We start from the raw sequence: 10,226 nt of genomic DNA, 5'->3' as shown, positions 1-10,226 counted from the left end.
AGAGGGCAAAACACCCAATGTCCTGAATTGCACATTTTATGCACAATTTTTGGTGTTACGAATGTTTTCAATGTCTCCCTCCTTGGAGAGGACCCGCAAGACCCTTAAAGTTTCACTGTTTTTCTAAGGATTCCAAGAAATACTGTCCTCCCTGAGCTTAAACCACAAAGGTCCACACCTTCATACAATTTGAGGGATTGTTTCTAAAAGGACCTGAGAGTGAGTCTTGCTTCATAAGAGGCATGCAAGTATCCCTGTAGCTTAACATGTCTGTGGATTTCAGGCTCCTTCACGTGGCAGGTGGACACCAGATTCTGGCTGGGTCCCAGCCACTCTGCAGCCCAACATGGAGGGGCCACTCATCCTTTGGGAGACAGCGGATCACCCACGTTTAAAGAAGAGGTCCTGGTTTATAAGCACCTTTCTCACCCTCGAGAGCACATTTTCATTGCAACAAGCTGGCGGATCACTAGATGGCCTCGTAACCTCAGAGATTGGGGCAGATCCAGGCCTGGGCTGAGGAATCTCGAGGTTCAAAGCCCTGGCAACCCCCAAAGTGCTTTGTCCCACAGGGAAGCTAGAGAAACCCACATTTGTCACTCTTGTTGTCAGAAGATGCTTGTATTCCCTCAATCCCAGTAGATGGAACTGGAGTTGGGGCAGAGACTCGGTGGGAGCTGTTGGAGAGTCACAAGTGTGTCTCCAGCCTTCCTTGGCTGGATCGATTTAATAAGTGCAACAAAACCAGCTGCTGCAGGAAGGAAGGCCATGGACCAGAAAGCAGAGATCCTGAGAACCACCTTCAGCCCCAGCCTGGCCTTGCTGCACACTCAGGAAGGGGCTTGACTCTGGTCCTGAGCCCACCTGGGAGGGAGATGAGCCCCTGTCTAGGTAGTTCCCTCATTGAAGGTCAGTGGCTGGGCAACTGGGAGGGATGCAGGTGGGTTTGGTTCCTTTTCCAGCCATCAGCGAGTCACAGTCACTGCCACATGAATATATGGCTGCTTTGAGGGCCTCAGAGGAAACTGTGGTCTGTCAGGCCCTTACCTGACACAGAGCTGTGGCCTCCTGAGGGACAGCAACAACACTGTAAGGGAATCCCTCCTTCCTGTCCACACTAGAGAGGGTCTGGGGAAGGAGGAAAATGAAGGAATCTTTAGAGCTGCAGAAATATGAATGAGACAGATGGAGCACGTGGAAAAGGAATATGTGGAGGGGAAACGGAGGCCCAGCTTGTCTGAGTAGCAGAGCCAGCATTGGAGCATGGTCGGATGCTCTTTGGGTGACCAGTGCCTGCAGCAGCTGTTGCTGTCTCCAAGAGGCTGGAGAGCTTTGGCTGGACCACATTGGATTGACAGTGATTTGATCTGACGTGCAAAGTGGAGAAAACCACCCCACACCCCCCCTTATTGCCCTGCTGTCAAATCCGGACATGTGTTATCACTTCCCTTCTCGGGAGGATTTTTAACATTTTTAGATACATAACTAGTTTACATCGACGCAAGCCTTTCAGAAAAGCATTCTAAGCGAAGTGGGAGAGAAGCAACCACACGGCGCCGAGCGGGGATCCGGATTCCGTGCGGTTCGAGAAGGAGAGCCCTCCCCGTCCCGTAGCGGAGCCCTCGGCGCGCTCCTGCCGCTTTAAGGGCGTGCGGGAGCGGGTCCCGCCCCGGGCCGGCCCCGGGGGCGGTGACGGCGGAGCGGCGGTGGCGGCAGGTACGGGGGGCGGCGTGGCAGGGGCGGGCTGGGCGGAGGTCCCGACCTTCCCCTCGCTCCAGCCGGAAGCTGCCCGTGCTTCCCGGGCCCGCGGGCGCTCGGCAGCGGGGAGCGCAGCCCAGGGATGGCGGCGGGGCGGTGTTTGTCCCCCTGCTCGTTGCGGGGTCTGTCGTCGTTCTACCCCCACCCCCACCCCCCCCCTCGGTGCGGGGTTTGTCCCTTCTCCCCCACCGCCTCGGTGCGGAGTTTGTCCTTCCCCCCCCCCCCCCCCCCGGCACGGTGCGGGGTTTGTCCCTCCCCCCCCTCCCCGCCACAGTGCGGGGTTTGTCCCTTCCCCCCCCACCCCCGACTCGGTGCGGGGTTTGTCCCCTTGCGCTGAAACGCCCTGGGGTAGGTCTGACTTCCCCCCGAGGGAAAGGCTGGAGTCAGTGTATTTGGGCTTCCCAAGGCGCTTGCTGCCTTACTTAAAAAAAAAAGGCAGCTTAAATTGCATAATAATTGGAATTTCGTTTTGGTTCGTGTTTTTTGGGGGTAGTTATTTGGTTGGTTTTGGGGGGTGGGTGTTTTCTTGTGCATTTTGCTAGGTTTTGTCCCTTTTCCCAAGTTCTACTCGTCCACTGATTTATTCCCAGCAAGACAAGCAGGCCAGGAGCGTCAAATACAGGGATATCCATCCAGCTCTCCATCCTGATTTTATTCCCAGCAAGACAGACAGGCCAGAGTGTCTAACACAGGGATATCCATGGCGATGCCTTCCCTCACCAAGCACTCTCTCTGCCGACGATTACTTTCAGCAGAGTAACCATCATGACAGGCGATACAAAATAAATGCTGCTGAGTCTCAGCCCTGCTAATTTGCAGCAATTCATGGGGAAAAGCCAGCATAGAGCATTAGCTGACAAGATTTATCTCTCAGATTGATTGCAGTTAACATCATGCTTCCCTTAGGCAGATGAGGATTATATATATCTGCCTTCAAGAAGGAAGGCATTTGCTAATTATATTCATTAATTAAATGGACTCTGAAAAACGTTAGATCATGTGTATTTATTTGTAATAAAACCACAAAGCCTTTAGCCAATGATTTAAACAAAGACTTAATGGGAGTATCAGCCTAAACAGCAAAGTATTATGGGATGGAAGTTGACAGCTTAATGTTTTGGTAAGTGATCTAACTAAAGCCAGTACCTAAAGCAGAGGCCAGCACACAAAAAACTACCACTAAACACATAGGAACTTTTACTGAAGACACAGACAAATAAAGAAAAACTGAAGTAATGAAATACAAAGTGTTAGGACTCTGTTATATTGGCATATTTTTCCCATTGTCCCTTTGTCTAGTTTGTTGGTTTTCTTTTAAGAACAACATGCAGAGTTTTAGACTGTGAAGTTGTCCACGAAAAATTGGCAGGGGTGGGCAGAATAATGGAGGTCTGGTTTCCTCTATAGCTGGGAGCATCCATACTATCACAGTGTAAGTGACTAACTGATCCTTTAAAACAGACTGAAATGCAACAAATTGAGACCCCTCTGGTTAAGGTCAGGTTTTTATGTCTATAGGCTCTGCAGTGCCAGAGCCCTCCTGCTAAATCTGAAGATTCAGTGGAAGAACCTTAAATAGGAGTAAATTGTAGGGGCAGAGGGAGGGAGATGTTAAAAGCCTGGACATTTAATTTTTATCTCTATCAGCTGTTCCACTAACTGGTTGTTTCTCACTGGATGTTACTCTCTTGAATGGGTCTCTTAAAAGCTTCTTCCTTGAATACTCCTTTCACATTTAAAAGACTCTGGGCAGGGGCACAGCACGTGTTCATGATCACACAACAGCACAGTGACCTCCCCTTCCTAAAGTCCTGAAGTCACTGAAGAAACAGAGCATTTTTCTCCTTTCAGAAATTGTCATCCATCACTATGAAAAACAAAATCCTATGAGTTTGTTTCAAGCTTTCTGCCTCATCATCCTGCTTCAAATAAGCTGTGCTCTGAGCTCTCCTGGCGAGGGTTTGTCTCCTCAGGGAAGCATGGCCTTTGGTGGCTGGAAGCAGCTCCTCCTCTTGGACAGGCAGAACACCTTTGCCAAAGCTTGGAGGAGCAGGAGGGGAGGTTGGACGCGCTGCTGCCATTGGAGTGCTGGCAAGTCTCTGGACCCTGAGGTGAAAGCATTCTTGGAGGAGAACACGGAGGTCACCAACAGTGGGCACCTCACACCAGAGATACGGCTGCGTCTCCTCACCCCTCGCTGCAGGTTCTGGAGAGAAAAACCTGACCTGTGGCCTTATGGGGACCCGTTCTGGGCAATTTACTGGCCAGGAGGCCAAGCCCTCTCCAGGTATGCAACATGATGCACCACAGCCACAGTTAAGTCCACTCTGCTGCAGGCTGGGATGTCAGACCTGGCTCTGTTTGGAGTGATTCCTAGCAATGTATATTTGCCTATTATAAATGTATTATCCATACTCCTCTCTGCTTATACAAGAGCACTGCGTTCTCTGCTGGTTGGCAGTGACGTTCCAGCAGCTGCTATATAGAATAACTTATGTCTCTTAAGTAGAAATCTGTTGTATGCAGTGGCAGTGCACATGCTGGCAATGGGGCTGAATCTGGATCCATGGAAGGGCAGTGCAGTACCCATCAAAACCCAGTGAGATGTTTAATTCTGTTGTTTGTTGTCGCTCCAAACAGGAGGCTTGTATTTTGTCATACCATGTGGGGGTTTTTGGTAGGAGAGAGACAGGAGCGTGGATGTGCATCTTGCTTGGTGAGAAAAGTAGGTTTATGCGATGCAGTTGGAGTGCTGATTAGTCTGAATCACTCCCCTCGTCTAGGATTTCAGCAGCCTTATTGTCAAGCCTTACTGTGGCTGTCTTTTTCACATTAGAAGCCACATTTTGATTTTGGCCACTGTGTCAGAATGTCTTTAATGTTCCTGATTCCCAGGAACTAGTTAGAGTTCTTTTATTCTGTAAAATCAAATCTCTCACTTTGAACAGCAGAAGTTCATAATTTTTACAGCAAAGAACAAACTGTCAGGCAGTCCCCACAGAGATGAAAGATCTGAATTGAGGCTCTACTTTTTTTCTGCAAGAAAGCATAAATAGGAAGGTGTTTTCGGCCAGGGAAAAGATGAACCTTACTGTTAAATTATGAGTTGATTAGTCATGTAGATGAACTAGAATACTCCCAAACATTGGTTAAATAAATTAGATATTTTGTGATGTGATATATGCCCAGATATTTAGGTAGAAATAATTATCTGTCAGTTCACTACTTTATTGTCTTATGGTTTATGCACTTGTTTGATATATTAGGAATGTCAGAAATCAGCTGCATAATCTGGAAGAATAAAAAGGGAGCATGAAAACATGTGGCTGCTTCCATAACTGCTCCTTTCACTGCTGGCATTTCCACAACATCAAGAGTCTCCTATTTCAAGCCACTCCTCTTGGTGTGATTTAAAGAAAACTAGATGTTGATGGTAAAGCACAATTTTATTATGGCCAAGCCATGGTCGGGGTCACGCAGGGGCTCATGCCCTTCAAGTACGTGTCCAACATATACACAAAATTCAACAGCTTTTATACAGCAAGTTTCAATTATTATCTATCACAGACACTCTTTGAGTTTGCGTCATTTGTTTATACATTGTTTTTTATTCTTTATGTTTTCTACTATAAGGCTTTTACAAAACACATCGTTTCAAGCAAATACTCTTCTCCACCCGCCCCTCCGCCTGGTTTCCACCCTCCGGCTGTGCTAAGAACTTGCTGAAAGCAGTTCCCTTATCAGCCTTTGTTCAAGCAAGCCCCTAATTCCCCCTTTATCTCAACGGCCCATGGCAAGCCCAATTCTCTTTGCTTGCAATTTGTGCAAGTCTCCCGTTTAGAAACAGTTACATTTTTGCAAAGTCACACTAAATTAAAAAGATAATAGTAACATAGTTAAACTTTTATGCTCAAAATTTGGTTTCGTTCCTGTTTCAGGTGTAAGCTAAGACACCTCGTTAACCCAGAAGGGCAGACAGTCTCCGACAGCAGCTGGATGCACTGCATGCTGCCAGGGGATGTGGTTGCATCCAGCTCTCCTGAGTCACCAGAGTCACCAGCAGTAACTCAATAACCACTCAGACGGAAACAAGGCATTTGCAGCATTAGCCCAGATCATGCTTTGCACAAATTAGTAGTGGAAAATCATGGCCAATCCTGGCAGAGCCCCTAAAACAGAGAAACAAAAAGCTTCTGTAGAGATCTCACCCCAGTCCTCCACTCTTGGTTGGTAAACTGGAGGCTGTCCTCAGTGGCAGGACATGAGACAATCGCCTGAAGTTGTCTCAGGGGAGGTTTAGGTTGGATATTAGAAAGAGGTTCTTCACCCAGAGGGTGGCTGGGGACTGGAACAGGCTCCCCATGGAAGTGGTCATGTTATAAACAATCACCCAAATAGCCAATCATTTGGTATAAAGGGTAGTTTAATTTTATAAATAATGAAAGCTATAGAGTAAACAGCGTGGCACTGGGTGCACTGGGAGTCTGCTCCATTAGTGACACCCATTTGAGCTCGCAGGCTCCTTTTTTATACAGTCAAAGCAGGTTTATTTTTAACTAGTTCTAATAAATGATTTTCTTCTTCGCGTTGAGATCATTTAATCTGATTCTTCCTGTTGCTTCTCTGTGGTCGTGGGGACTGGGTTCTTCTTTGGTGTGATTCTTAACTTAAAATTTAACTAGAGACGATCTTGTTAGTTAAGCCTTATCTGTTGTTTTGAGGTGTTTCTTCCTTATCTTGATTGGGTTTACTTCTCCATTGTATTTAGGTATTCTTGGATTATCTTTGGTCTACACTGTATTTATTTTACTTCAAAAGGCTGCTTAGTTTTTAAATTTCTTTTCTTTTGCTACTTTTTATACATTATTTGATAAGCTCATAGACATTTTGTTGCTAAATCTTTACAGCATATTCTGCAACACCCAGATTCAGTGCTCCCAGAATCCCATTGAATGATTTGGCAAGCCATACAGTATACTTTATTATATTTTTGACACGAATTAGGCCTACATTTCTCACAGTCACAATACCAAGCCTGACAAGAGTTCAAGAAGCATTTGGATGATACTCTGAAGCACCTGGTGTGACTCCTGGGGATGGTCCTGTGCAGGACTAAGGGTTGGACTCAATGATCCTTGTGGGTCCCTTCCAGCTCAGTGTATTCTGTGATTCTGTGAGTGATGGCCTCAGTAGAATATTGCCAAACAGCTGAACTGCTGAGTCTCTACACAAATGTCTTGCACTTGACACTCTTATTAGGCCTCTTTGTGCCATTCCTGCTGGTGCTACCAGGCACAGGCATATCCATTCATCAATCCATTCCCTATTTTCACCAATCTTAACATTTCCATTACAGTTTTCTACACTAAAATACACCTGCAAAAGCTATGCTTACCAGTAGCCCTGTGTGAAGAGTCAGCCATCAGTCTCCCTGTCAGAAGATAACACAAACGTGGAATTCTTTCCAATTTCTACTTAAACAGAAATTATGGAAATTGGTAGTAAATTTATGTCAGGTTTGAAGTAATTCATGTCACCCAGGGCTCTTCTCCCTGACACTTAGGGCCTTCCCCTTTGCAGTCAATTGAATTTCAAGGCAGTTGTTAAAGTTCTGAATCCTCTGTAATGGCACTAATATGATTTGCAGTGTTTAACAATAACTGCTGCTTGCCTTCTGTCAAGTTCCCCACTCCCAGCCTAGAGGTTTTACAGGATTCCTCTTGGCATGTGTCAGCAATCAGATGAAGATACTCCTTCTGCTCACCACAGCTCTATTCTTTTGCTTCAGGAACAACATTAAGCAGGCTCAAAGTATTTGCATCTGTGTCTGCATGGCTCAGGAGAAATTTCTCTGCTTCCAAGCAATAGCATAAGCAGTGTTTCAGCACGATGGATGGGCACAATATTCACTGTGAATACATCATGTTTCTTCAGGCAGATTGCTTTCAATTTCTACAAAGCCTTACTATCTTGTTTCTGATACACTGTGATTCATTGTGGTCACCTTGCAGTTTGTATCTATTTAACAGAGAAGTTCACCTGTCAGAGAAGGAGCTGATTGAACTAAGATGTTGCTGACTTGGCTGGATTTCTTCTTGTTTGGGAGGTGGGGAACAAGTAAGGAAGAAAGATGGTGGTTCTTGATTTTTATATCAGCAGAGACAAATAAGAAGCCAAGTACCAGCTGCACATGTGGGATATTAAGTGTTACTAAGGCACCACACTTCATTACATGTGTAAGAACTCTTACGCAGTGTAACACAAACATGAGAAACCTGCATCATCTTGTTCACTGCTCTAACGGTTTTTCTTCTTCAGGTACATTTTAGATAATCCACGTGTTGTTAAAGGGCGATCGGTTTTGGATCTTGGGAGTGGGTGTGGAGCAACAGCAATAGCTGCAGTGATGAGCGGTGCATCGCAAGTCCTGGCTAATGACATTGACCCTAGTAAGGGCTTTTTTTCTTCATCTCAGTGTAAAGATACTTATTAATTTTTAAAGCATCTTTAACATGGACTTTCCTTTGCTCCATTTGAGAGAAATTCAAGTTCCAAACACAGTTCTAAGAGTGCTAAAGAGAGGAATGGATTTTGCCAGTATTAGAAGCTGGGTTGTACCAGCCTGTCTTGGACAAAGCATATCTCCATTTCTCCTTAGAATGAACAAACAGCTAAGTTCCTGTCATGTGTTGCCTATACACCATCATAGCTGCTTTGGAAGAGAACTCCAGTGCAAGCAGCAAGTTGGCTTCTTTGTAGGACCATAGCATATTCCTGTACTTTGATGTTAGGACTTAGATTTTGCCTCTTCCCTCTAGACTTTGTTTCTCCATAACTGCCTGATGCATTCAGTTTATTCATAATTTAATTACTCATTGTTTAGGAGGAAGTATATGCACAGGTTAAAGCAATTAGATGTTTTAGTTCAATTCCATGATTGCTTTCCATTGGTATCTATTCCATGAATAGTTCTTCCCTGTGTCATGGTATAATGAGGATAAAATTTCATCACTTTATGCCAGATTTTAACCTATCATGAAAACTGTGGAAGTCCTTAGATACGATAAACAAAAATAGTTAAGAAATGAAATTTGAAATGTGTCAAGGAAATTTGCAACGGGGTTGCATGGCAGAATCCTTTGATTTTACTTTGACTTTTCTTCAGTTGCAGGAATGGCAATGATCCTGAACTGTGAACTGAACCACCTGAATCCCTTTCCCATCACCATTAAGAACATCATTAATTCAGAGGCTGGCAACTGGGACCTCATTGTTCTAGGAGACATGTTTTATGATGAACAACTTGCTGATGGTCTGCATCACTGGCTGAGGAAGTGCATCAGGATACAGCAAACTGAGGTGCTGATTGGTGACCCTGGCAGGCATCAGTTTTTAAGCCACAGCATTCACAGTCAGTTGCACAAAGTTATAGAATATTCACTTCCTGAGTATACTAGACAAGAGAACTATGGATTAACATCAAGTATTGTCTGGAGTTACCAGCCCTCCAATAGCTCAGAAGACTGTTGAAGGTGGCTTTCTATGGAATGTTGTCTCACTTGGTTGGCTTTTTTGCAAGTGTGTAAAATGAAAATGGGAATTAAACAGAGTACGTGATCTGTAAAGCATATTACTGTACCTTCACTGAACTAATTCCAGTCATACTCTCTGAGGCTTTTGCTCCAAGTGAGGTAAAAGCTACATGCAAACTGCATTCAAAGGGGCTGCACTGAAGTGCAGACCCACAGACAAATTACAATTAAGAGTTTGCATGCTTGATATTTTTCATGTTTATTTGTGTCTTGCTCTCTGACACTACTGTGAAATGTTTTGAATGTCTGGTATAGTGCTGTGGGGAGAGGGCCATGTCTGAAAGACAACTGCACTGTTTTCACAGACTTTTGCATCTTATTTACAATGAAAATTGTTCCTGTCCTTCATAAAATTCTCTACTACATTATTAGCTCATAAAATGCTCAACTTAAAGTGCCTTCCTCTTTTTCTGGATATCTCTTCTGAATGTCGAAATATCTAACTTGAATCTCCTTTTTTCCCTCTATAATAAAAACTTACTCTTCCTTGAAACTACCAGAGTGATTATGTAGGAGTTGCACACAAACCTAAAATACCTTCTTGACTGCTAGCCAATGTATAAGTTTTTAGTGAGTGGAAAGTGCCCAAATAGTACTAGCTATGGGGTAACTTGATCACCCAGAGAGTAGGGTCAAATTACCTACATTCTCTAACTTTGCAAGGGTAAAGCAGGCAATCTATCACGTTGGGAAGCTGCTGAGGGATGCAGTAATCTTTCCTCGTGTGACAAACAGAAGGTAACTAAATAAAAAACAGGGTTTAAAAGTCTGATATAATTATTTTGCCCTTCTCTGGAAGAGATGCTGGACAACAAGCTCCAGAAGCTGTCAAGAAAGAACCGTCTGCAGGGTTAAAAAAAAGTACTGATCGACAGG

General features: G+C 44.7%; 1 protein-coding gene across 1 annotated transcript; it reads left to right on the top strand.

Moving 5' to 3' along the window:
* Positions 1 to 1,672: 1,672 nt before the first annotated feature.
* On the top strand, positions 1,673 to 9,836 carry ETFBKMT (electron transfer flavoprotein subunit beta lysine methyltransferase). Its single transcript, XM_071551198.1, has 4 exons — positions 1,673 to 1,716; positions 3,610 to 4,045; positions 8,077 to 8,207; positions 8,924 to 9,836. Exons 2-4 carry the CDS (start codon positions 3,645 to 3,647, stop codon positions 9,286 to 9,288), a joined length of 897 nt encoding a protein of 298 aa, XP_071407299.1. The 5' UTR covers positions 1,673 to 1,716; positions 3,610 to 3,644; the 3' UTR covers positions 9,289 to 9,836.
* Positions 9,837 to 10,226: the final 390 nt, after the last annotated feature.

The sequence above is a fragment of the Pithys albifrons genome, chromosome 3 (genome assembly GCF_047495875.1).
Source record: "Pithys albifrons albifrons isolate INPA30051 chromosome 3, PitAlb_v1, whole genome shotgun sequence".
Lineage (NCBI taxonomy): Eukaryota > Metazoa > Chordata > Aves > Passeriformes > Thamnophilidae > Pithys > Pithys albifrons.
The sequence above is the reverse complement of the archived record's forward strand: the minus strand, read 5'-3'. Positions and strand labels throughout refer to the sequence as shown.

Excerpts from the sequence above, each read along its gene's own strand:
- ETFBKMT (XM_071551198.1), top strand. The coding sequence starts at position 3,645 with ATGAGTTTGTTTCAAGCTTTCTGCCTCATCATCCTGCTTCAAATAAGC. Across the intron at positions 4,046-8,076 it reads GGAGGCCAAGCCCTCTCCAG|GTACATTTTAGATAATCCAC; the intron begins GTATGCAACATG and ends TTTCTTCTTCAG. Across the intron at positions 8,208-8,923 it reads GGCTAATGACATTGACCCTA|TTGCAGGAATGGCAATGATC; the intron begins GTAAGGGCTTTT and ends ACTTTTCTTCAG.